A 26,019-nucleotide genomic window follows, 5' to 3' on the forward strand; every position below is an offset into this window, starting at 1 on the left:
AGAAGGTGGCTCATATCTGTAATCCCAGCAATTTGGGAGGTGGAGGCAGGAGGATTGCACGTTCAAGGCCAGCCTCAGCAGCTTAGCGGGGCCCTAAGCAACTGTCTCAAAATAAAAAAAAAATAAAATAAAAGGGTGGGGATGTGGCTCAGTATAGAGCAACCCTGGTTTCAGTCCCTAAACCCAAAATAAAAATACTTGAGAGGGGAAAATAGTGAAGTTCTTCAAGAGGGCGAACAGATCTGGAGAGAGGGAGAGAGGGCATCAAAGCTAAGCCCAGGCACAACCCCGGTGTTTAGAGGGGACTGCCCAGTGCCCAGTGCAAACATTGCAATATGAAACAGTTAATTTATTTTTCTTTTTGCTCAAGGCACTTTCATTTAACTTTAATTTTGTGATAACTGTAGATTTATACAAAGTTGCAAAAATAGGACAGCAGAGTCCCTTCACTTAATTTCCCCCAATGGTTACATCTTCCATAACTAGTTGAATATCAAACCAGGAAATTGATATTGGTACCATGTGTGCAGTTCCCTGTCATTCCATCACCTGAGTAGATTTGTGGAACCAGGATGCAGTCAGCATGCAGAACTCCTCCAACACTATAGAGATCACCTTCATGCTGCCATTTATGGTCACACACACACCCTGACCCCAACAGGAGAGCTTGTGACAGAATGGGAGAGGGACCCAAGACCTGAAATGGGTCCTTAGCTGGAAGATACAGGGTGAAATGTGAACCTGTGGGCAGGAAAGACAAGCACTGCCTGCTCCAGTCTGCTCTGGGGACACACTAGCTGCCCTGTGGTTTCAAATTGGCTGCCCTGACAGAGTCACCCAGACTGGGGTGCTGGGAGCCAGGGATCCCCAACGTTGCACTTCTGCCCTTCCCTCTGTTCAGGTGGTATAGTTTAGGGAGGTGCTTAGAAATCCAGGAAGTCCTGAGTCTGGAATGAGGCATGGAGGTGACCTGGCAGACCTTGGGTTGACCAATCCAGCCAACACCAGCCTCTACTCTGCCTTGTTTGGCACCTGGGAGACAGTCCGTGGGTCCCAGGGTAGCACAACTGCTTTAGCCTCCTGGCTCAGAGAGGGCTCCTAGGAAGCAGTGAAGCCAGGCTGTGGGCACACTTGATTTGTAACTCTGAATGCTGAGATGAGCAACACAGAGGCCTCCACGTGTGCTCTGTCCCGGGATGAGAACACCAGGGTGGGCCTGGGGATGCAGGCCTGGAGGGAAGGTAAGAAGGGGAACTGGAGTCCTAGGACCAGGCAGTGACATCTTGGTTTCTCGGGAAGTTCTCAATCGCTCAGCTCTGGGGGCTCAGAGCCCAGCAGCAGCAATAAGAGGCCTCTCCTAAGGGAGGCCAGATGTGTGGTGAATCCAGGGCGCTGGAGAAGCCAGGGAAGGCTTCCTGTAGGAGGTGGGCTAAAGCTGGCTAGAAGAGGATTCTCTGTAAAGGTTGAAAAAGACGGTGGTGGAATGGTGCAGGGGGCGAAGTACCCGGATACAGGCGGGGCGAGAGGCACAGGGTAAGGGAGGTTGGGAGGACAGCAAGGAGGGGGCAGCTTGCCAGAAGCTGAGTGTGGGAAGGAGACCAGGAAGAGATGTGGTGAGGGGCGTGGGGACTGTGAAGAGCACCAGTCGTCCCCAGGGAGGAGCTGCATTCATACTCCCTGTGGGCTGTGGGCAGAGGTTCCTCCGAGCACAGAGGTTAGAGGGGGCAGTGCTCCTCCCCTGCCCTCCTCCCCGCCTCACCATCCTCCAGCTCCCAGGTGGCTGGCCACCTCCCAGGTCTGCACAGCCTGTGTGGGAAAGCGTCTGGGATGGAACCCTGGGCTTCCCTGTTTACAGTCAACCTGGGGGAGGAGCGGGGAGGGCGTGGGAGGAGAGGGAAGGAAGGGGAGGTGGCGCAGGTGCAGGTTGGGCAGTTCACTCCAGCTGCAGCGGGGCCTGAAGTCTCAGAGCTGCCTCCAGACTCAGGCACCGACTCCCAGGCCACCTCACACCATGGCCATGAAAATAGACAGCAGGTCCGGAGGGCTCCCCAACAGCGACTGCGACCTGGGCACAGCCCGGGAACATATGCTGACGGTCACCCGAAACTACGTCACCCACCCCCGAGTCAGTGAGTATGAGCCCAAGCAGTGAGGCTGGGGTGGGGAGCTGCTGGGACCCCAGGTCCTGCTTCCCACTTAAGAAAAAGAAGAGGACTGAGACCAGGGGATAGTTAAGAGGCTGTCTGTTCAGTGGGAGCCACACCATGGGGGCAGGCTGTACGGAGACACCTCTGCAGGTGGAGGAAGGATGGAGGACCCAGAGGAGAGGACTGGGTGAGGGGTCCGGGTAGTTGTCATCATTGATCCTGCCTAAGACCCTAAGTCCAGAGAGAGCTCCAAAGGCCCCTGAGAGAGAGCACGCACATCTGGGCACCTGCTCCCCTGTGGGTATGCCTGTGTGTCAGGAGTGTGCACCAGAACAGTCAGCAGGAGGAAGTGTAGGAATGTGGGTGGGGTGACATATGTGGCAATGTATGTGAGTGTTCTTAGCATGAGGTGATAGTGTCCCTGCATGCCTCATGCCAAGGGCCGTGTGTTGAATGTGCCTTCTGTGAGAGATGTGGGCATGTGCTTGGAGGGGTGCGTGCCCCACTTTGCTTGGAGGGGAGGAAGCGTGCGAGTGTATGCGTGCGCATGTGTGTCTGTTAGGGTGAAGGTAGGTATGTCTGTGTGCACTTGGACGCAATGTGTGTGTTCAAGGGGACAGCACAGGGCAATGTCACGTATCTGAGTATGGCAGTTCGTGCGTGTACAGGGGTAAGGATGAGTGTCAAGTGTGGGAGCTGGTACGCGGGTGCTGGGGGTGCCCTTGGAACTTTCACGGAGGCAGCCCTGTGTGGCCAGCTCCTGTGCTTGTTCTGCAGGACCAGGGCAAGTCCAGATGTCTGGGGCAGAGAACCTGAAAAGGTCCAGAGGACCAAAGGGAAAAACCCCCGCCACAATTTCCTTGTCCAAGGTCACTCCCCCACGCCTGGCAGTTCTCAGCAAGTGCAGCTCACTGGAGTAAACCAGCCTGGCCCGCCCCTGTTAAGCAGAGCCAGAGGTTCCTACAGGGCATGTGGGGTGAGGGAGAGGAAGTAAATCTGACACCGGAGTCTTTTCCTTTCTCCTCCTCTTCTGCAGCCATCCAGTCTAATGGAGGAGGTGGGGGGAACTGAGAGCTGAGCACAGAGTGAGCAGGCCTGGAGACTGCTGGCAGCAGGACCCCAGGGTGTGGGCTCCTGCTGAGGCCTGAAACAGGTGCTGAGGGTGGAGCAAATTCCAGTTAAGAGGAATGACAAAGTTAGGTGAGGCCAGGCTTCTCAAGGAGACCCTGCAGGCCCTGCCTTGTGGGGGTTGCAGGGTAGATTCTCCCTAGGCCGAAGCTGGGGTCACCAAAGCCAGGAAACACACAGTGACTCGGCCCTCACTGGGCCCACAGCTGGGGAACCCCTTCCCATGAGATGACCTACCACCCCCGCAGATCATTCGCCCCACACCTGAGGGTACAGGAAAGCTGCCACGCTGGGTGGGTTGTAGGGTCTGAACCCATAAATTCTGTTTTCCTTCTGGAAGGTGCCCTTGCAGGTCCTGAAAGTAAGTCTCACCCTGCCTGGCTCCTCCTCCAGGCAGGACTGCCCAGCCAGGAGCAGCCTCAAGCCAGTTCCCTCCTAACCAGCTCCTTATTTATAATCAACATCCTGGAAGATCTGACCCAGGATGGGACCGAGGGGTGCCAGTGCCCCCATAGATACAGGCCTCCTGCATCAGTGGCTCCATGGTCCCCACCCAGGCTAATGTGTTTATACCCCATAGATAAACCAGAGCAAGTTCAGTGCAGGGGGCCCTCCTGGTTTTGCTCTGGCCACTGACTTCATTTTGCTGCAAACTGAGTATCCTCACGGGATGCACCCAGGACCAACCCCAGGCCATCCAGACACCTTCCTACCCAGCAGCATCCCAGGACTCCTCAGTGTGCTTCTCACCTGCAGTGTCTCCCACCCTATCCATCCTCCTCAGGTGACTAGGGGTGTTCCTCCCTGCGGCATGTGGACAGGCACAGGACCGGGTAGAGTTTGGAGACCCCCGGCAGGCTGAAGGCAGGTTTGCCCATCCCTCTCTGCTGGCCTCCCCAGCCTGGTCTCCTACCCTGGAACTCTAAGCACTCTCTCAGCCCTGAGAGTCTAGGAAGAGGCTGGACCCAGAGGGCCAGGGAGGTGAATGAGCTCGGTGCAGCTTGAGAAGCCCTTGCCTTCCCGGAGGAGGTGGAATCCTCAAAACTGAGGCCATAAGGTTGATTTCAGTGCCAGTGGCTACAGGAGAGGTTTGGCCAGAAAGAAGGAGCCAGGTAGAGTCTAAATGGGGAGTGAAACCAGCAATATCCACCCTGGGAAAGAAGGGTCTCTTTGCTTCACAGAGTTAAACTTGTTCCCCAGGAGCCGTGGCTCTGTTGGGGAGGAAGTGGCATGGAGCTTCCCTCCATGCCTGGGGGTAGAAGATGGTACGGGGGCCAACCTAGGCAAAGTTTTGGAAGGACAGGTTAGCTGCCGGTTGGAGGGATGGAGCCTAATCAGACCTTCCAGGGGCTTGAGCACCAAGCCACTGGCTTTGCTGCCCTGCCTCAGTTTCCTGGACTGAAAGGAGAGGAAGTTGCACAGAGTCCCAACCAGTAGGTTCTTGGGCTGATTCTAAGAACCCCCAGCTTCCAGCCTCTGCCCCCCTCCCCTAATCCTTCCAGCTGGGATCAGGGAGGAGGTGCAGGACCTGCTGCCCCAGGCTTGCCCCCACCCTGGCCTCACGCATGGGTGCCTGCCTCAGCCCTCTCCAGGGACGCTGCAGGTGTGGCTGGGCCAGCGCTAATTAGTGTGCCGGTCAGGATCCCCGCTGGGCCTTTGACGGGGAAGGCGGTAGGGAGGTGGGGGTAGGGAGCCACTCCTCCAGCCTGCAGTCCAAAGTGCAGCCTAAAGTGTCAGCTAGGACAATGGAGAGGGTGGGCAGAGCAGCTGGAGGGAGTGTCTGCAGAGTCTGGAAGGCCCATTGAGGGAGTGCCCCTCAGGTCATCTGAGCCAGCCCTCTGCCGGCAACTCTACAGCCCCCTTCCCTCTCCAGGGTCAAGGGGGACATCCCAGGGTTGTGTAGTGGCCATAATCCCTGAGTGCCACAAGATATTGCCTGAACTGTGGAGAAACCAGCTGAATTTCTGGGTCTCACTTTGCCTTCCACTCAATGGACATGACCAGAGTTGGGGTGTATATAAGCAAAAGGCCTGTCAGGCCATCTTTGTTGCTCAGCTACCATTTTATCTGAGTCCAAACTGGACAGCTCTAAGACATGATCTGTCTGATCCTGGGGGAGAGACACAACCCCTGTACGGGCTAGTCTGGAGTGCTGTGGGTTTTCAGAAGGAGAGGACCCACTGAGCTGCAGTAGGTGGCTTTGGGCAAGACCTTGAAGGGTGTGAACAGCCCAGTATGGAACCAAAACAGGTGTCTAGTGAGTTCTCTGTAATCAAGGCTCCAGGCTGGGAGCTCTGTCTCCATCCAGCTGCTCTCGGAATCCTACCTAGAGAGCCAGGTGCTGGGGCTAAAGCCTGGGAAGAGGACCTGCAGATGAGGCTGGTGTGCTAAGATGGGGGACTTAGAGACCTCAGGCTGGTCCCCATGTGGCCTGGACTAGAAGTAGGCATGACCTCCCACCCCATCTCCCAGAGTAGCATTGAGTAGTCGCCTCCCAGAGGGCCTGGCAGGAAAGCACTTAGCAGCAGCCTGAGGGAGGACTGTGGGTCCTCAGATCCTGTATCCTCTGCCACCCTTGTCCCCTATCTCCCCTCCCAGGTGGAGTTGCTGGATGTCAGGGTTAATGGGGATTTCATGTGACAGAGCTGTGAAGTCGGGGAGCTGGGGAGCTGGGTGTGAAGGAAGGGAGGAAGTTGAAAGAACTGTCTCCAGAGGCCATGGAATTGGAAATGACTCCCCTCGGCTTTCTGGCCCTGGGGCCCTGCCCTGCTCCCTTGCTCCCAGCCCACACAGCCTGTGTCTTTTCACCCCAGGTCTACAGCTTTCTTCCCAAACTCAGCCCTGTGGCAGGTCTAGTATTTTCTTCATAGAGTCAGCAAGGTGCTGGCTTGTTCTGGACTTATAAACACAGTGGCCTGTCCCCATGCCCCTGCCCATCCCCTGTGGCACAGTCCATTTCCTCCTTCTGCTTTCCTGTCCTGCCTCTCCTGGCCTCACTGACTCTAGTCTTTGCAGTCCTAACAACCCAGGTGATTGGTCAAAACACTACATGAGCAACAGGGTGTGTGTGTATGGCTGCATGGTGACTTTTTTCCTAATGGGGAGGGGGTTGGCCCAGCCTAGGAACCCTAACCTACCTCCGTGGTGGGGGGGGTCTCTCTATGCCTATCCCCCTTAGCACATGCATCCTCTTTTTTTTTTTCAATCTCTTCCAAGTCCATCTTCACAGGGAATTGACTGGACCTAAGAGTATGGTCCCTCGGGATGAACAACAGGACCCTCCTCTGGTCCAGGGGGCTGGAAAGGAAGGGAGGGTCACATGTTGGTTCTCATATGGGGTATATGAGGAAAAACTAATGGAACCAGTTAATGCCTTCCGTAGTTCATCCAACAAATACTTCCCGAGTGTCTGCCATAAGCCTGGCGCTGTTCTGAGAGGTGGGATACAGCAGTGAGCACTGCAGAGGATGTCCCTGCTCTCTGGGAGTTGATATGTCACTGGGCCCAGACTCAAGCCTGTGCAGGCCACTGCACTGCCTTGTCTGTGTCCCCCGCAAAACACCCAGTGAGGGACTCTTTCTTACCTCTGAGCTGCTCACCCCTGGCACATGTGCCCTCCCCCCAATCCCTGGGGCTGGCTGGATAGCTCCATTTGACTCGAGGGTTCAGCCCAAAGGGGCTGAGGATGGGAGGTAGCAGAGCTTGTTTGAAGGAAAGACTGCTGGAGGGGGGCGCTGGCCCTTCACCCCAGGATTTGTTGTCTCCAGGGCCTGGCTCCTGGGGCAGGAGGAGGGGAGGAGCGAGGGCAGCCCAGATGCAGAGTGTCTCTAGGTAGGGCTGAGCACGGTGAACGGGGAGGGTGCTGCCCTGGGCCAACCAAAGCCCAAGCAGAACTTTCCTTCTGGAACTCTCCTTGGGACCCTGAGTTTTGCCAACAGTGCTGACACTGGAGGATCCTTGTGAAAGATCTGTGCGAGCCTGGCCTTGCCCCGGGGGGTCTCCTGGTCCACGCCCTGGTGAAAGGAGCTTTCAGACAAAAATAAGGGATTTGACACAGAGGCCTGGAATGGGGAGGGTGTAGGCCAGGGACTACTGGGTTCCCTTTGGCACCAGGTGGCTCAGGCGGGGTTTGCCCAGAAGCATGCATGTAAGAGGGCTGGGAGACCGTGGGCTGATGGGAAGCACAGTGGGGCCTCAGCCCTGGCCCTGCCACAGACCCGCTGTGCCGCAGTGGGCCAGGCTCCTTTCTTCTGGGCTCCGTTTTCCTCTGAGGTTTGCAGCCTGTGAGGGACCCCGCACCCCCGCCCATCCCGCCTTGCCAAGTTCTTCATCTCAGTTGTGTCACTGGGGCCCCACAAGAATCCCAGGGTAGGACCGTGATACCGCTTTGCCATGGGCAAGGAACTGTCCCCAGGTCCCTTGGCTAGTCCCCGGCAGAACCAAAGCTGGCCCGTCCAAGGCTTTTCCCATCCTGGCACTGGAGTTTGGAAGAGTTTCCTGATGTCTAACGTAACCCCACCTTCTTAGCTGAGCCCATTTCCCACCTGGGGGGTCTCTCAAGCTGCTAGAGACATTTCTCTTCCCCCTACCACCCCAACGCCGCTCAGAGCACCCAGCCTGAACCAGGGAGTCCAGGGCCTCGCCAGGGCCTCGTGAGCGAGCGCAGGAGCTCTGTTCTCTTTCTCTCCACAAAGCTTCTCCCCCACCCCCCGCAGTGCCCAATCAGTGTGGGGTGAACAGAGGGAAATGTGGCCTGGTGAGGGCAGAGGAGGGCACTTCTCAACCACAGCTGGGGGCCAAAAGCTTTTGGGAAATGTTGTGAGTCAGAGAGGAGGGAGCTCATGAGGTGGGGGTTGAGGCCAGAGGGGAAGCCCATCAGGGAGGATAAGGGTCTCCTCCCCAGGACCAGGGAGGACTCTGAGGCCTCTGCCCTCCCCCAGCCTCCTGCAGGTGTCCGAGGCAGCGGAGGCCCTGCGGGCAGGGGCATGACCCTTACAGCAATGGTGGCTGGCCCTGTCACAGCTAATGACCCTGATGGCCCAGGCTGGGGAGGAGGTGGGGGGTGCTTAGATGGAGGGAAGGCAGAGGATTCCTGTGTGTGTGTGTGTGTGTGTGTGTGTGTGTGTGTGTGTGTGTGTCTTGGAGGCCATGCGTGTGTTGGGGGTTGTCTGGAGGTAAGATCCTCACCATCCCCACCTTTCCCCAGCCTACAGGACGGTGTGCAGTGTCAATGGGCCCCTGGTAGTGCTGGACCAGGTCAAGGTAAGGTTCCTTTGCCTCTTTCCTGGCCCTAAGTCCATATCCCAGGGGTCCCTTTCCCCTCACTGGATATCTTCTACACTGCCCTTCCTCTGGATGACCCTGGGACTGACTGCCCTGTACTTTCTGACCCCATCATCCACTTCTGCACTCCTCCTTCCCTACCTGTGTCCCAGGCACCCAAGGTTTTCCTCTCTGCCCTGTCAGTGGGGGTTGTAAAAAGAGCACAAATACCCTTCTCTGGGCCCTGGGAAACCTGCTTCTACCACTGATGGGCTGGCGGACTCAGGCCTGCCAGTCTTCATCTGTCGAACAGTGGTGCTGACTTCCTCAAAGACCAGACGCTCCCAGCTGAGACTTCCACGGGGAAGAGCAGGATTTGCCCATCCATGCTGCCTAGCATTTCTCAGGAGCTTGATGGCTTCCAAAGGCCTTTGAACCACTTCAGTGTCAGAACCAGCCATGTGGGTAGGGAGTGAGGCAAATACGATGTCAGCTCTTTTGCATCCCCTGGGAAATGTAGCACCTAGTAGACACCTGCGAGATTGTTGAGCTTGAAGAGTCCTGTAGAGATTCAGGATCACTCGGCTGTCCTCCCTGCGCCACCCAGTTCCCGTCCTCCAGTCTCCTACCCATTCCCAGCTGGGCAAACTGGAAACCTGGGTGCACCCTTGACCCCTCCTGTCCTGAACAGCACCCATCCCGGCATTGGGTCACAATCTGGTCACGTTTCTTCTCCCTGCCCCCGTCCCATACTCAGTTCCCTCCTACTGGCCATGTGCTGTGCTTGATTAACCCTTAACTCCAGGAGCCCAACAGAACACTTCTACAGAAGCTATGGTAGTTGTTAAGCATATGTGTGTTTAAAGGAAAGGTGAGTAAATGAATGAGATGAACGAATGAATGAGTGTTAGCATGACTAGATATGGACCAGTCAAAGCCCAAGCCACTTATATTAGCTAAATCAGAGCCACTAGAATAGAGAGTCTGCAGATGGACATTGCAGCTTGATCTACTGTGGAAGGGATGCCCCGGGAGGAAGTGACAGCCAGTGTAGTTCCGTGTACGTCCGCTGGGGTCAGAGCCTTTGAAGAATCAGACTTCACAGGTTTTGGTTTTTATTATTTTAAATATTTTTATTATTTAAATTGTAACAAGGAGCACAATTTGATGTTATGTCCAAACTTCTGTGATAACAGAAGTTAAAAGACAAAGATAATTCTGTTCTTTTATTGAAAAAAAAAACAAACATTTGATTTGCTTTCCTTTCTGTTTCTCTCTCTTTTCCTCCCTTCCTTTCTCTCTCTCTCTCTTTTTAATGCACTGGGGATTGAACTCAAGGGTGCTCTACCACTGAACCACAGCTCCAGTCCTTTTTAAAACTTTTGTTTTGAGACAGGGTCTCACTAAATTACCCAGGCTGGTCTCAAATTTGCAATTCTCCTGCCTCAGCCTTCCTAGAAGCTGGGATTACAGGTGTGTACCCTTCATTTGCATTTTTTATTTTTATTTTGGCACCAGGGGTTAAACCCAGGGGCATTTGACCACTGAGCTACATCCCCAACCCTTTTTTAAATTTTAAGACAAGGCCTTGCTAAGCTGCTGAGGCTAGCTCTGAATTTGGAATCCTCCTGCCTCAGCTTCCCCAGTTACAGCTGTGGCCACCACACCTGGCTTTTGATTTACCTTTTTTTTTTTTTTTTTTTAAGAATTGGTATAATTCTTGTACGCATTTTTGAGGTACACTGTTATAATTCAATGTATGTGTATAGTGTACAATAATCAGATTAACATAGTTAGCATTTCCATCTCCTCAAACATTACCAATTGGTTTGTTGAGAACCTCCAAACTCTTCTCCTCTAGCTGTTCCAGAATGTGTTAATTAAGACTTCTCATGTTTGATCCCAGCTTTATTCCACTCTTTTGAGTTCCCTCTCAATCCTGGATCCACAGCTTTAGCACCACTGGGGAACTTGGGAAATACAGATTCTTGGGCTCCACCTCAGACTGACAGGGTCAGAGGCTCTAGGGTGGGGCCCCAGGTCTGCTCTCACAAGTCCTGCAGGTTTGAGAACCATCTATCCGGGACCGTAAATTCCAGTTCCCTCATCTAATAAACAACGACAGTGAGGAGTAAATCAGAAAATGCACTTTTAGTGCATTGAGAACAGTCAGCAATGACTCTGCCTTCTTAGCAATGCTAATAAGCCCAGTTAAACAGTTGTGCTGTCCCCCTGTTCCCCACCCCATCCCACCACACTCTCCTGCCACACTGCAGGTCTACAGGGGACACAGGGCAGCATGGAGACTCAGCACCTACCCAGACGTCCATCTCTCAACTCTTCCCCACTAGGGAAGAGCTAGACCTATCACTCAATGGTTACTGGATGCATCTGTAACTCTGACAGAGCAAACTGCGTTGGGGGGTGGAATGTGCCTGGAGAGCCCTCAGCTTACAAAGGGAGGACAAAAATCAGTCATTTATAGTCTCCTAAGTGTAGGAGGAGGGGAAGGCCCTTCTATGCCCTGCTCCAGCTCCCTGCCCCTCTTTCTCATCCAGCCTTGGCTTGGGCAAAATGCCACTATTCTGTCTCTACAGCGCCACCTACTGCCTGTATTGACACACAGTCAATTACTCTTGTTTCCATTCTTTTCAAATGGAAAAAACAGTTGGGGAAGAATTTGGGGTAGATCAGAGGTTCTTAGCCCAGGGAAGAAGGCTCTTGAAATTGTATGTAAACAATTGAAGGTATGTATGCTTGTGTCGACGTGTTTTTCTGGAGGGAGTTTCCACTATTTTCATCTGATTTTTCAGGGCCCGTGACTTAGAAAAGGCTCAATCTGATTTGTAGAGTGTAAAACTGACCCTCCTAGATCATGAAGCATCCACATCTCTGGCCCTGATCTCACAAAAGCACGCTCGCGTGCACGCGCGCGCGCGCACACACACACACACACACACACACACACATTCACAGACACTCTCAATAGTTCACACACTTGCAAACTAACACACATTCACACTGCCAAGCCCACATACAAGTCACCGCAAGCACTGAAGAGGAATCTGAATATCTGACATCCTCCTGCATGGGGGCTATTCTAGAGAGATCTCACTAGGACAGCGGTTCTCGTACCACTGAATCTCCTGGATGGCTTGTTCATAGACAGGTTCTGGACTCCACACAAAGCTTTTTGTTGTTGTTGTTGTTGTTCGTGGTGCTGTGGATCAAACCCAGGGCCTTGTGCATTCCAGACAGATGCTCTACCACTGAACCACATTCCCAACCACACAAAGTTCTGATGCAGCAGGTCTGGGTCAGAGCCCAAGAATTTGCATTTCTAGCAAGTTCCCAGGTGATGTTCATGCTGCTGGTCTGGAGACCACACTTTGAGAGCCACTGCTCTGGAGAATCTCCTCACTCTTATGTTCTGTGGTTCAAATCCATCTTTACTTGACACTTAGAGTAAGACCCACCTGATCCACCAGACTTGATCCCAGACATCTCTGTCTACTTTCAAAAGATCGCATCACCCCTGCAGCCCATTTCCAGACAGGGGCTCCCATATTGGCCTTGCCATTGTTGGGAGGACAGCCCTGGAGGACAGCCCTCCCTTGCAGGAGTCCTGGCAGACTAGCTCAGAGCTTCCCAGGCTTCCATGTGTATGCAGCAGCAATGATGGGCATGGCCCCTTGCTGACTGAGGACTAGGTGGACTGTCCAGCAGAAGGGATGGGTGGCACTGAATCATCCCCACTCCCTGAAATCCTCTTAGAAGTCAACAGTGAGAGTTGATAGGATCAGGCTTGCTCAGGATGCAGCTGGGAGATAGGGTTCCTTAGAGCATAAGCTGCTGCACCCTGCAATTCTCCTCTGCACTCTAACTAGTTATGCGACCCTCCCCCTCCTCAGCAAACACCACCTGCCCGCCATATCAGCTTCGGTGCGCTCTTCCTAAAGGTTTCCGTGTTCACTCCCCGTGCCTGGCATGAGGTGGTGAGCCAGGTGTGAGGGCCCTGACGGTTGGTCTTGTCTGGCCCTGATCTCTGATATTTAAAGTTCACTTTCTCTGATTTCATCCTTCAGGGACACACAGTGCACAACTATCCCCTCCACTCTCCTCTTCCCCCACCCCCTCACCCTCATAAACCCAGATAAAAATGAGCAATTTTTATCGCTCCCCCCTCACCCCCCGCCTAGTCTTACTGGGTCCATTGCCTGAATTTGGGCCCTTTGCTCTCTCCAGTAATCTTTCTCCTGAAGTCGACAATCCACCATCACCACCAATGATGTGACAAATAAGGAGGCCATTGGCCATTTCTGGGAAAGGGCCGCACCCTGCCTACACCGAATTCAAGAGAAAAGGATTCAGGGCTGGGACTTCGGAACTCTTTGGCGAAGCTCTTGCCGCCCTTGCTCTTGGGCTCCCTCTTGTGGCTGAGAACCCAAGACGCCTGGGTACCAGCGGCTCTTACCACTAGGATTATTCTCCTGGGGTGGGTTTCCTCCCCTCCTGGGCTCCCACCCTGCGGGTTAGAGGACCAACAGCATTGCCAGGCCCTGGGTTCAATCACCTGTACCACGAAAAGAGAAAAAATAGATTTGTATTGTTTATTCATAGCTTCTGAATTTCTCTCATCTGTCTTTGAATTATTCAGGAAGAAAAGAAAGTTTCTTGTAACATTTTTAAATAGGATTTGTCTTTATATTTAAATTTTGTATATGTATTTATGTTTATGATGAGGTATTCTAAATAGATGCCCAGTTATGTTAACTTCATTTGTTCAATATGTTATCCCCCTGCCCCTGTGAATCAATATGCATTTGTTCTATCACAGTCCTGTAAAATCTGAGATCTGTTTCTGGACTCTAGCCTGTCCCACTGGGTCATTGTCAGCCTTGCATTAATTTACTGCTTGACTCCAGCAGCCTTATAGCAAGTTTGTTTTTAAATAACGGGTTGTTTTTTTGTTTTGTTTGGTTTGGTTTAGTTTGGTTTGGTTTTTAAATATGATTAGAACAACTTTTTGTATAAACATGCAGTGCTGCGGCTGGAACCCAGTACCTCACACATGTGAGGCAAGCGCCCAGCCACAACCTCATCTCTAAATAACAGGTTTAATATTTGGTAAGGTAAATCCTCTCTGATCTTTTCCATAACTATTTTTGGCTATTCTCAGATGTTTAAAATCATTTTATTAAATTCCAAAAGAAACAATAATTCATTGGGGATGGGCTTAATTTATATACCTTTAAAAGAATTCACATCTTTATGACAGTAAGTTATTCTGTTTGGGAAGAAAATCTTGTTCTCTTTTGAGGCTTGTTTTATGTTCTTTGATAAGCTTTTGTTCTTTTCTTGTACTTTTTACATTTATTACCAGATATTTTATGTACTCTAGCCTTACTGTGAATGACATGTTTTTCCTCTACTCCCTCTTCTAGCTGGTTATCATTGAAATAGAAAAAAAGATTGATTTTTATACATTTATCTTGTTTGTAGCCAAGTTCTCTTATTGGTTCTAGTAGTCGTGTGTGTGTGTTCTAATCAGAGCCTCTGGGTTTTTCTAGATTCGCAATATCTTCTGCAAATAAGGGAGTTTTATCTCTTTTTACATAAGCACACTTTTATTTTGAAACAATTTCAGTTTTATGCAAAAATAAAAATAGTAAAGAACCATCCATATATTCAATTGTTAACATTTTACTCCATTTGCTCTGTGTGTCTGTGAATATGTGGGTGTACGTAGTTTTTTTTGAATTTGAACTTTTTGAGATGGGGGGCATCTCACTAAGTTGCCCAGCTGGCTTCAGACTTGAGATCCTCCTGCCTCAGTCTCCAGAGTAGCTGGGTTTACAGGTATGCAGCACAGTGCTGTTTTTAATTTCTTGAAAGTAAATTATGCCCAAATATTCCAGTGTATGTATTTCCAAAGAATAAAGCTATTCTCTTATATAACCAAAGCAGTGGAGTTATCAGCTTCAAAAATTTACACTGATATAATACTTTAATCTATTTTCCATAATCCAATTTATCAGCTGACCTAATAAGGTCTTCTATAACTTTTCCCTCCCCTAGGATGAGGTCCAGCCTAGGGTCATGTATTGCATTTAATCATTGTATCCATTTAGCTTCCTACAATCTGGAACATTTCCACAGCCTTTCTTTGGCATTTTTTTTTTTTTAAATACAGCCCCATCTCACTACTACCCTTAAAAAAATAGATCATTCTCCATTTATGTTCATTGTTATATTTAATTCTTTTGTCTCATTGAGTAAACTAAGACTTCTAAAAAACATACCGAGTAACAATAGTGAACCATTAACTCTGCTAATGATTTTTATTGGAAATGAAAATGGCTTTAAGGGCTGTGGCTGTAGCTCAGTGGCAGAGCGCTTGCCTCGCACATGCAAGGCACTGGGTTCCACCCTCAGCAGCGCATAAAAATAAATAAATAAATAAATAAAGATATTGAGTCCATCTACAACTAAAAAACATTTTTAAAAAGAAAGAAAATGCCTTTAGCTTTTCAACATTTATAAGGATATTGAGGTTGTTTTTCATGGTGTTCAAGTAGTTTGCCTTTCATTCCTGTTTTACATAGAATTATACAAGAAACAACTGTTTTGGAATTGTATCAAAAGGCTTTCTGTTCCTGTTTACAAAAGCCCAAGTGGTCTTCCTTCCTTCCTTCCTTCCTTCCTTCCTTCCTTCCTTCCTTCCTTCCTTCCTTCCTTCCTTCCTTCCTTTCCTTTCCTTCCTTCCTTCCTTCCCTTCCTTCCTTCCTTCCTTCCTTCCTTCCTTCCTTCCTTCCTTCCTTCCTTCCTTCCTTCCTTCCTTCTTTTGTACTGGGGATTGAACCCAGAACTGCTCTACCACTGAGCTGCATCCTCAGTCCACTTTACTTTTTATTTTGAGGCAGGGTCTTGCTAGGTTACTGTTACTCAAACTTGTGATCCTCCTGCCTCAGCCTCCCAAGTCATTGGGATTACAGGCATGAGCTACCATGCCCGGCATCAGGGTTTTTCTTTTCATTTTCATAGACAATTCCCACTACGAATTATGTTGTCAAACGGTGACAAACACACTGATCTTGGCGCTCTAGCCTTGCATTCTTGGAATACACCCAGCTTCTTCATGCTTGTTTATTTGATACACTGCTTGATTAGACTAATAATTTAATTAGAATTTCTGCATCCATGTGAATTAGAGAAATTGGTGTACAGTTCTCTTTTGGCACTACCTTCATTGGAGTCCGATGTCGCAAAGTTTCCCATTGGATTGTTCTTTTTCCTTCTAATCTTCATTCTTTTGCTTTTTCTGTTCTTGCTTTGATTCTGCTCTTCTTCCTGGCTGTTGCTCCCACCTAGTGCTACGTGGAGTGATGATGGCGGGTGTTCTTCTTTTACTCCTTGTTTTAAAGGGAATGCTCTATGCATTGTATCATGGAGTATGATATTTCCTACAGGTTTTTCAAACAACGCTCATTTGGTGATTAAGAATTTTCCCTTTTATTCCTTGTTTTCAAACAGCAATTTCGTTCTTTGCTTTTTGCTTGTAATTACTAAACTTTTTGTTCACAATTATTAAAAATTTGAGAATTTTTTAAACTTTTTCCAAAATTTTTCCGATAATCATAGTTTTTTTATTCTTTAACCCATTGGTAAAATGAACTGCATTAATAGATTTTCTAATATTAGACTAACCTTGAGTTCCTGGAATAATTCTAACTTATCTGTTTGTGTGTGTCTTCATTTTTTAAATTATTATTTTGGTTTGTAATTTGGTCTTTTGTACACCGCTGGGCCTGGTTTGTTAATATTTAGTTTCACATTTTGGCATCCATATTCATGAGTGAGGTTGCCTACAATTTTCCTGTAATTATTTTATTTAGGTATCAAGATTATGTTTGCCTCTAAAAATGAATACAATGCCTTTTCTTCCAGGCTTTTGAAGGGCTTAAGTAAATTTCAAATTATTTTTCTTTGAGTGTTATAAGTCACTGGTATAACCATCTGAGACAGATACTTTTTCATGGAAAGACTTTAAATTATTTATTAAATATCTTAAAAATTATAGGATCAGTCAGGTACTGTGGAACATGCCTGTAATCCCAGTGACTCAGGAGGCTGAGGCAGGAGGATTAAATTTGATGCCAGCCGCAACATCTTAGGCCCTCAGCAACTTAGTGAGATCCTGTCTCAAAATAAAAAGTAAAAAGAGCTGGGGATAGAGCTCATCAGTAGAACACCACTGGGTTCAATCCCCAGTACCACCAATACACACACACACACACACACACACACACACACACCCCTAGCATGATCATGTAATGATCAGTGTAAGTTGCCCTGGGGATTGAACCCAGGTGCACTCTATCACTGAGCTCCCGCCCTTTTTATTTTGTTTTGAGATAGGATCTAACTAAATTGCTCAGGCTGGCCTTGAACTTGGGATTCTCTTGCCTCAGCCTCCTGCAATTATAGACATGTGCATCCTGCCTGGCTTTTTATTCATTTTTATTTGGTTTTGATTTGTGTTCTTTTAGGACTTCACTCATTTTGCCTAAATTTTCAAATATGTTATATGAATTATTTCAAAATTCCTTTTATTATCTCTTTAATATTATCAGCATAGCCGGTTATAATTTTTTAATTCCAACAATTATTTATTTGTGACTTTTTTTCTTAATCAATTGTCAGTTTTGGTGGGGGGTACTGGGGATTGAGCCCAGAGGAGCTTAACCACTGAGCCACATCCCCGGCCCTTTTTACCTTTTTATTTTGAGACAGGGTCTCGCTAAGTTGCTTAGGCCCTCACTAAGTTGCTGATACTGAACTTGAACGTGTGATCCTCCTGCCTCAGCCTCCCTAGTCACTGCCACTGTGCCCAGCTCCATTTGTCAATTTTATTAGATTTTCAAAGAACCAATTTGGCTTTCCTGTTCTTCCTTATTACATGTTTGTTTTATATTTGAATAATTTCTGCCCTTTTATTATTTCTTCTACTTCTTGTGGGTTTTTAATGTTTTTGAGGTTTGTTTGTTTTTTGGTACTGGGGATTGAGCCCAGAGGCACTGAGCCACACCCCCAGACCTTTTTATTTTTTATTTTGATAGAGTCTTGGTAAGTTGCTTTGGGTCTTGCCAAGTTGCTGAGGTTGGTCTCAAACTTAAGATCCTCATGCCTCAGCCTCCCTATCTGCTGGATTTACAGATGTGTGGCACCACTGGCTCAAGTTGCCTATTTTAGTCTCTTCAATCTCCTTTCTTTCTAATAAAAGCCCTTAAAATTTTAAGCACCCCACAGGTATGCTGATGCATAATATTCATTATTGAGCATTACCAAATATTTTCCAATTCTGATGGTAAGATCCTCTATACTTAGAGTGCTTTTATTTTCAAACAGATAAGGTTTTTTCTATTTTTCATTACCAAGTTCTCACATTGATTATGGTCAGAGAACATGGCACAGCTTTAGGTATTCTACAGGTCATAGTTGATGTGATATCCTTTCCATTCATTTTTAGATAATCTGTCATTTCAGTTTTGACTTTGCAAGAAGTAATTTGGAAAAGCACTTTAATTTCCCAAATAGTAGCAAATGGTGCCAGGGTGTTCTTTCTACCACTGCTTTTTGTTGGATTAAGGTTCACTCCCTGAATTAAATCAGTGACAGGGAGGTGAGGTGGGGTTCCTGGGGTGCCGGGGGCTGGGTCCGGGTCCTCCTCCGGCTGGAGGTGCAGCTGTCTGGGTACACTGAGGACCTGTGTGATGTGGAGGGCACTCCTCCAGCCAGCTTCCCTGGCAAAGCTCCCTGCCCTCCCAGACGCAGGTAAAGCCTGGGACCCTGTGGTCCCCAGAGTATGCCTAGACAGCAGAACTTGGGGACTCCCTTGGGCAGATTGCCCATTTGCTGCTGTGTCCCTGAAAGACAGCTGGATGGGGTTTTAAAAATTGAGTTATCATTCACATACCATGAACTTCACTCTTTTAAAGTGAGTTCAGTTCTTTTAATATATCGTATTTTGTTTATCCATTCATCAATTGATGGCTATTTGGATTTTTTTCACTTTTTTGCTAGTATGAATATGAATAAAGCAACTTTTTTTTTGGTACCAGGAATTGAACCCAGGGGTGCTTAACCATTTAGTCACATCCCCAGTATCCACCCCCCACCAGAAGGTCACAAAGCTATTAAGCTTCAGAGTTTTGAGTCTAACCTGGTCTTCTGACTCCAGATTCCCTTCTCCTAACCATCAGGTATATTCCCTCCGAGACCAAATCCACCTCCCAGTCCCTCAAGTTCATTTCCATGAGTGTCTGACCCTAAGAGTGCAGGCAGCAGCTTGAGACTGGATCAAGGCGGGGTTGGGGAGGTAACGTGGGCTTTGCCCCAGTCTCACTGTGGCTCTGGGCTACTCTCCTCCCCTGCCAGTTTGCCCAGTATGCTGAGATAGTCAACTTCACCCTCCCAGATGGAACTCAGAGGAGTGGCCAAGTGCTTGAGGTGGCTGGGACCAAGGCCATTGTACAGGTAAGTGGAGTCAATAACCATTGGCTGGGTGAGTCAATGAATGAACTGGCAAAGTTCCCACACTATCTTACCAGCTCTGAAGGCAGGATTTGGCCTATCTGCCTGAGAACACCCTGCCCAGAGCTGAGCTCAAGGAGAGTCTAGAATGGGAAGCACCAGTTTCTCCTGGTTAGAGTAACTACCTTTTGTTCCATAGGTGTTTGAAGGGACCTCTGGGATCGATGCCCAGAAGACCACCTGCGAGTTCACAGGGGACATCCTACGGACTCCAGTGTCAGAGGACATGCTAGGTGAGGGATGGGGTAGGGCAGGGGCGGGTGCTCCTCTGCCCTCCCAACCCAGCTTCTCTGACCAAACCCTTAGCGCCTGGCATTGTCATTGCCTGTTTACATGTCTTTCCCGTGAGCTGTTGGAGGCCAGGGGTTGTATTTCTCGGGTTCTGACCTCACCTTAGGGCCCGACAACAAATGTTCCAGGAAAGCAGGACCCTGTCTGAGGTCAGACTGAAAGAGACTGCTAAGCCCTGTGTATCCCCTAATGCTCTCTCAAGACCTGCAGGACCTGGCTTGGTTTTCCCCTTATCCAACCCTGGAATCGCTTCAACTAGAGTCATTGTCCTGGGTCAAAGCCTTGCTTACTGGGATAATTGAGAGTTGATGGGAAGGGGAGCATGGGCAGTGGAGGTGACGGGTGGTGGGATGGCATGAGGTTGAGAGCTCAGGTGGCCCCAGCAGCCTCCTACACCCTTTGCCTACTCTCAGGTCGGGTTTTCAATGGCTCCGGCAAGCCCATTGACAAAGGGCCAGCGGTCATGGCGGAGGACTTTCTGGATATCAATGGTGAGTAGGTGGAAGTTCTGGGTAGCTTTTAGGACCCAGTCCCTGACATCTTCCCACTCCCAGATGTCACTTCTGCCACCCTGCCCTTGGAAGTTCTGCCCAGACACAGGCCAGAGCCACTGCCAGCACTTTCTCCAGGGCACAATTTCATCACAATTTAGGTGTGATGTGAGAGCAGCAAAGGCCTCTTGTCCCCAAGTTGGCCAACAAATCCAATCGGCCACTGCCCTCGGCACTCCATGCCCAGCTCCTGTAAATGCCATCATCATTGCATAGTGTTCCACAATGCCCCAGACCATCCCTCTCCTTCCTCAGGTCCCTGTCCTGGTCCTCAGATCTGGGCTGAGGTGCTTTGCAGCAGCAGACCCAGCCCTCCAAGGCTCTCACATAGTCAAGTGGAAACTTTCCGCAAATCCTGCAACCCCAACCCACTGGTTAACTCAGGGAGTGATGTAGGCCCAGGAGGCTGGTGGCTTGTCTGAGGCCACACAGCAAGTCAGTGGCAGAGCACAGAATGCACATGGCTTGAACAGGTGTCTCTCAGGTCGCCCTCAGGTCCCTGCACAAGGACTGCAGGTGTTGAGGAGGGTTCTATCTTAGGCCAAGGGCTCCTCAGGCTGAGTTCCGACCACCTGCTTCTAACATGCCAGGGCAGTGCTGTCCAAGGTAGCACTGGGCCTGCGGCTGCTTAAACTTAAACCCATTCAAATGAAAGAGAAATTCATAAGAAAACCGTATTTCATGTGTGCACTAGCCACATGTGGCTAGGGACATACTGGGCATCGCAGCTAGAGCACACAGGAACTGCGCTGCTCTGGAGTCTGGGCGGGAGTGGGAAGGGCAGGGAAAGGTTGGAAACCCTGAACCTGGCTCCACGGTTGTCCCCTTCCAGGCCAGCCCATCAACCCCCATGACCGCATCTACCCTGAGGAGATGATTCAGACGGGCATTTCTCCCATTGATGTCATGAACAGCATTGCCCGTGGTCAGAAGATCCCCATTTTCTCAGCAGCTGGGCTCCCCCACAATGAGGTGAGGCCTGCAGAGCCAGCAGGCAAAAGCGGGGATAAGGTTCCTGGGCTGCCAGCAGGGAGGGCTCCTGTGCCAAGTAGGGAGACCAAGTGTCCCCTGGCAGCTCAGGGACTCAGGGCTGCACAAGACCTCCACAGGCAGTCACTGACCCCAAGCAGCTCTCCACGGCTGCTCTAAGAGGGACCCTCACTGCTTGAAGGAGCCTATTCACAGCTCCCAGTGTTGAAAGCCAAGCCTCTTCCCGCTTGTCCTTGCACTAGTCTTTTCCCCGACCACACCTACTTTACCACCACCACCAGGTGTGAACAGCCGGTGCCTCCCAGAGTGGCTGGTGTGACAAGGTTTCTAGACTTTTCTTCCCACCACTCCTGAATGCCTGAATGTGCCTAAGCCCACCCTCAAAATAATCTGCTGATCAGACAACACAAGTGCCTTACTCTTCACACAAACACACACACACACACACACACACACACACACATATTCTGGTTTGAGACTTAGGATCCAATAGCCCCATACACTGAAGGCCTGGGGCAACTCAGGCCCATTTAATTCCAGCCGGCTCTGGGGAGGTCTAGGGGCACTGAAAGACGAATGTTCCAAACCCATGCTAAGGCTGTGGCCCTTTGGGCCTGTTCATTACTCTGCCCTGGTCCTTATGACAGGCACCTCTGTCCTTTGGTAGCTTCAGAATAGCTCTCTTCCCCAAGAAGGACTGTGGGACCCAGGCAGCACCTCACCCCTCTGGGCTTGGACACTTGCTAACAAAGGCCCTGACAGGAGGACAGATGGGAAATCTCTCCATCCACCTCCTTCGTGGTGCCCAGTGGGGTGGGTGCTGGGCTCTGGCCCTGACAGCCTCCCTCCCAACACATTCTGCCTCAGATTGCCGCCCAGATCTGCCGCCAGGCTGGGCTGGTGAAGAAATCCAAGGCAGTGCTGGATTACGATGATGACAACTTCGCCATTGTCTTTGCAGCCATGGGGGTAAGAGAGGCAGGGCAGATTTGTAAATCAGAAGCTGTGAACAGGCAGCCCTGGATCCCTTGGTCTCTGGAACAAGCTTAATCTAATGGGGGAGGCACAGTCCTCCGAGAAGCCATCAGAGTCCGGGCCAGTTTGGTGGGAAAGGCAAGAGTGGGACTGAGGGGGTGAGGGTTCAGTGACCAGGACAGTGTGGCCCTTTGGGCAATCCTGAAGGCCACATCAGCTCTGAGGTGGGCCCAGAGTGGCTTAGAGGAGGAAGCCAGGGAACTCGGGGAGACAAGACAGCTCAGGAAGGGGATACCAGGGAGCCCTCAGAGGACCCAAGGGGAGGAAAGGGAACTGGGCAGGGCAACTGGCCAAGGGAGAATCAGGGTGGCATTGAGCTGAGCTGGACCTGAACAAGTTTGAATTTCTCTGGGAGGGGCATCTGATGAGGCCTTCTCAAGTCCCAGGGTCACCCCTGTGACTATGGCATCTTTAGCCCCAGCAACTGTTAGCAGTCAGTTCTCAGGTTTCCTCGGAAAGGAGGGTCCAGGCGCTACTCTCAGGCTGCAGCCCTCCCCGCTCTCTGTCCAGGTGAACATGGAGACAGCCAGGTTCTTCAAGTCCGACTTCGAGCAGAATGGAAGCATGGGGAACGTCTGCCTCTTCCTGAACTTGGCCAACGACCCCACGTGAGCCCTCCCCACCCAGGGAAAACCCCCTGTTTCCTTCCATACCCAGGCTACCAGGGCTCAGAGCATCCCAGAACCACAGCCATGGGACAGAGCTGGGAGCATAACTCCAGGTTGTGCAATCAGGGAAACTGAGGCCCGGGAGGAGCTAGGGATCGCCCACCAAGAGTCCCAGGGAGCCAGGCAGGATCCCACCTGCCACCTGCAGTCCCTCTGCTCTTCCCACAACCTGCATCCAGCCACTATCCTAAGTCAGGGCCTGTCACCCTGCATCACTTCCACAAAGTCGCCTCTGAAGAAATTGTTTCCCTAAGTCTTTTTTTTTTTTAAAGAAAAATTGCTATTTTGAAAGTTTAGAAAATAAGACTTCAAATATGAGGAGAAGTGGATGAAAACAAAATTCTCATAAGATATCCTGGATGTCACGGGTACCCCAAACTAAGGAACAGAATTCTGAAGGCTGTGATGACATTACCAAGGGGAAGACCCAGGGGACCAGAGCCTGAGAACAGAAAGCGCCCAGTGCCAGGAGGGTATTGTGCTCCACGTGGGAAGGGCAGGCTGCTCAGGAACAGGGAGAGGCATGACGGGTAAAGTGGCCATCCTGAGGACACACCGTGAGTGCTCCAGCTGACCCAAGCATGAGATGCCCAGGGGAGAAGGAGCTAGAGCAGGCACAGGTGCCCCCACCCCACCCACAGGTGATACCCCAGAGTCCTTCACCTTCAGACCATGGCGGACAAGTCTGCTCTCATCCTCACCCAACACTCCTACCGCTGCTTGGCCCTCTCCCACCCAACTACCCTCCTGGTCTCAGCCTCTGTCCCCTGCCCTCCCTTGGATAGCAGGCGAAGGGGGTGAGGACTTGATGGCAAGTGCCCACTCCCGGGAACAAGGATCTGACCTGGGGGCTGGGGTAGCAGCCCATCTTATCCATTACCTTGCCACTATGCACAAGCCAGCTTCCCAGTGTACCTTGCACTTAACCCTAGGGCTCTGTAGGGCACAGACCTGGGGCTCCAGCCTCTCTAAATGCCAACCATGCCTGCCTCCAGGATTGAGCGGATTATCACCCCACGCCTGGCACTGACCACTGCTGAGTTCCTTGCCTACCAGTGTGAGAAGCACGTGCTGGTCATACTGACTGACATGAGTTCCTATGCAGAGGCCTTGCGGGAGGTGAGCTGACCATCCAGGGGTGTCAGGATCATCCCTGCCTTGCCCTAGACTTGACCCCTTGAAATCAAGGGATCATTGTGCAAGTAAGAAGGGAACTCATCAACCCAGGCCTGCCCTCCTCATGTGCGGCCCAGGGTTCAACTGCAGTCTGGTTTTTTCTCTCCTGCCTTCCATTCCATTCCTCACGAAGTCACTGAACCTTCCACCCATGCTTCCTCATTTCAGCCTCTTGCCCTCTTTCTCACCCCATTGCCCATGGATCTTGCAGGTCTCAGCTGCCAGAGAGGAAGTGCCTGGGCGCAGAGGTTTTCCGGGATACATGTACACAGACCTGGCCACCATTTATGAGAGAGCAGGCCGTGTGGAGGGCCGGGGTGGATCCATCACACAGATCCCCATCCTCACCATGCCCAATGATGGTAGCCTCTTCCCCTGCCCTCCAGAGCCCCACTTCCTCCCTTTCCCACTGGACTCTCACAAATCCCACGCTGCTTTGCACAGAGGTGCAGTAACTCTTCTCCTCCATCAGGGCAGATGCTGTCCTTTCCTACACCCATTTCTACCTCTTCACCCTTAAGAGGAAAATAGGACCTGGGTGACCCATGAATGGGTGGAGTCCAGGCCCCCAGCCACACTGAGACCAGTGCATTTTCTTGTAGATATCACCCACCCCATCCCAGACCTGACAGGCTTCATCACAGAAGGACAGATCTACGTGGACAGACAGCTGCATAACAGACAGGTACTGATGCCTCCCTCCCCACTTCTGCTCTCCATCCAAAAGACATGGAAGAACAGATGTCCACTGCTCCTGCGCATGAATGAAGCTGACCCAGTCAGGAGATATGCACCCAGGAGGCCTGTGTGCTCCACAGCCTGAGTAGGATCCAGCCCACCTGGCTGTGGGAACTTGGGAAAATAATCCTCTCAGAGCCTGGGGAGCCCCACCCCTACTGGGGACTGAACCCAGGGCCTCCTGCATGCTAAGTAAGTGTCCTACCACTGAGATATATCCCCAGTCCCAGGTCTTCTATGATATGGGAATAATAACACACTGATGCCTTGGCATCAGTTGGCATAATAAGAAGCATCTGGCAGATAGTAGATATTAAATAAATACCAATTCTCTTCCCTTTCCAATTATTTGCTTTGCTGAGTAAAACACACCAGGTGACTGATACAAATAGATTGAAAATAATGTGTCTTTTATGAAGTAAGGTCGCATCATCTTCCTCCCTCACCATCCTGTCTAAAACCACGTGTTTAGTCACCTGGTCTACAATATATGGGAGATCAGAGGGTCAGGGTGTGACCGCTGAGCTCTCTGTAAGATGAATGAGGAGGAATCTCCCAGAACAGGGGGAGGGGAGACAAGCAACTTGGGCGGGGTGGCCCTACTGTCTGCCACTCGCTTCCTCTGTTCCCCCAGATCTACCCCCCTATCAACGTGCTCCCTTCCCTGTCGCGACTGATGAAGTCCGCCATTGGGGAGGGCATGACGAGAAAGGACCATGGGGATGTCTCCAACCAGTTGGTAAGAAGGAGAGGGCCAGGGGCCGTTGGGTAATCTAGTTTCAGAAACTGGAGGTTTCTGGACGCCAGGCTTTTCTCTGGCAAAATTCCTTGCAAAAAGGGGTTTCCCAAGCACAGCCAGATTTGGAGGCTCTGGTGCCATGCCTGTGGTGCCGCCACCGCCTCTGCTCCCTCCTCCAGTACGCCTGCTACGCCATCGGGAAGGACGTGCAGGCCATGAAGGCAGTGGTGGGGGAGGAGGCGCTCACCTCCGAGGACCTGCTCTACCTGGAATTCCTGCAGAAGTTCGAGAAGAACTTCATCAACCAGGGTGAGGCGCGTGGTGGGCGTTGAAGCAGAACCTCTCTACCCTCCTTCGGTCCCATGCGCATATCACTCCTGCTCGGTCCCTAGGGCCCTACGAGAACCGATCGGTGTTCGAGTCGCTAGACCTGGGCTGGAAGCTGCTGCGCATCTTCCCCAAGGAGATGCTGAAGCGCATCCCGCAGAACGTGATCGACGAGTTCTACTCCCGCGAGGGGGCGCCGCAGGACGCGGTGTCGGACACTGCGCTCTAGCCCGGGCGCCGCCTTGCCCTTGGTGCCGGTGGCTGCCCACCCTTTCCCACTCGCCATCTCCTCCTCGGTCATTCCCCCGCTGCCCCCAGTACCCGAACTCGCCACTTCCGCGCCCACCTTCAGACCTCTGCAGGCTATGGGGGCT

The 26,019-nt window shown here is 50.8% G+C and overlaps 1 protein-coding gene across 1 annotated transcript; it reads left to right on the top strand.

Annotated features, from left to right (window-relative positions):
* Nucleotides 1–1,920: 1,920 nt before the first annotated feature.
* On the top strand, nt 1,921–25,885 carry ATP6V1B1 (ATPase H+ transporting V1 subunit B1). The gene is made up of 14 exons (XM_079110026.1): nt 1,921–2,129; nt 8,482–8,537; nt 18,975–19,073; nt 19,270–19,363; nt 19,835–19,912; nt 20,805–20,944; nt 21,830–21,931; nt 22,508–22,605; nt 23,661–23,784; nt 24,053–24,203; nt 24,444–24,526; nt 25,214–25,318; nt 25,498–25,627; nt 25,711–25,885. The coding sequence occupies exons 1-14, from the start codon at nt 2,012–2,014 to the stop codon at nt 25,872–25,874; spliced, it is 1,542 nt and encodes a 513-aa protein (XP_078966152.1). The 5' UTR covers nt 1,921–2,011; the 3' UTR covers nt 25,875–25,885.
* The last annotated feature ends 134 nt before the right edge of the window (nt 25,886–26,019 follow it).

The sequence above is a fragment of the Sciurus vulgaris genome (genome assembly GCF_902686455.1).
Source record: "Sciurus vulgaris genome assembly, chromosome: 14".
In the NCBI taxonomy this organism is placed as follows: Eukaryota; Metazoa; Chordata; class Mammalia; order Rodentia; family Sciuridae; genus Sciurus; species Sciurus vulgaris.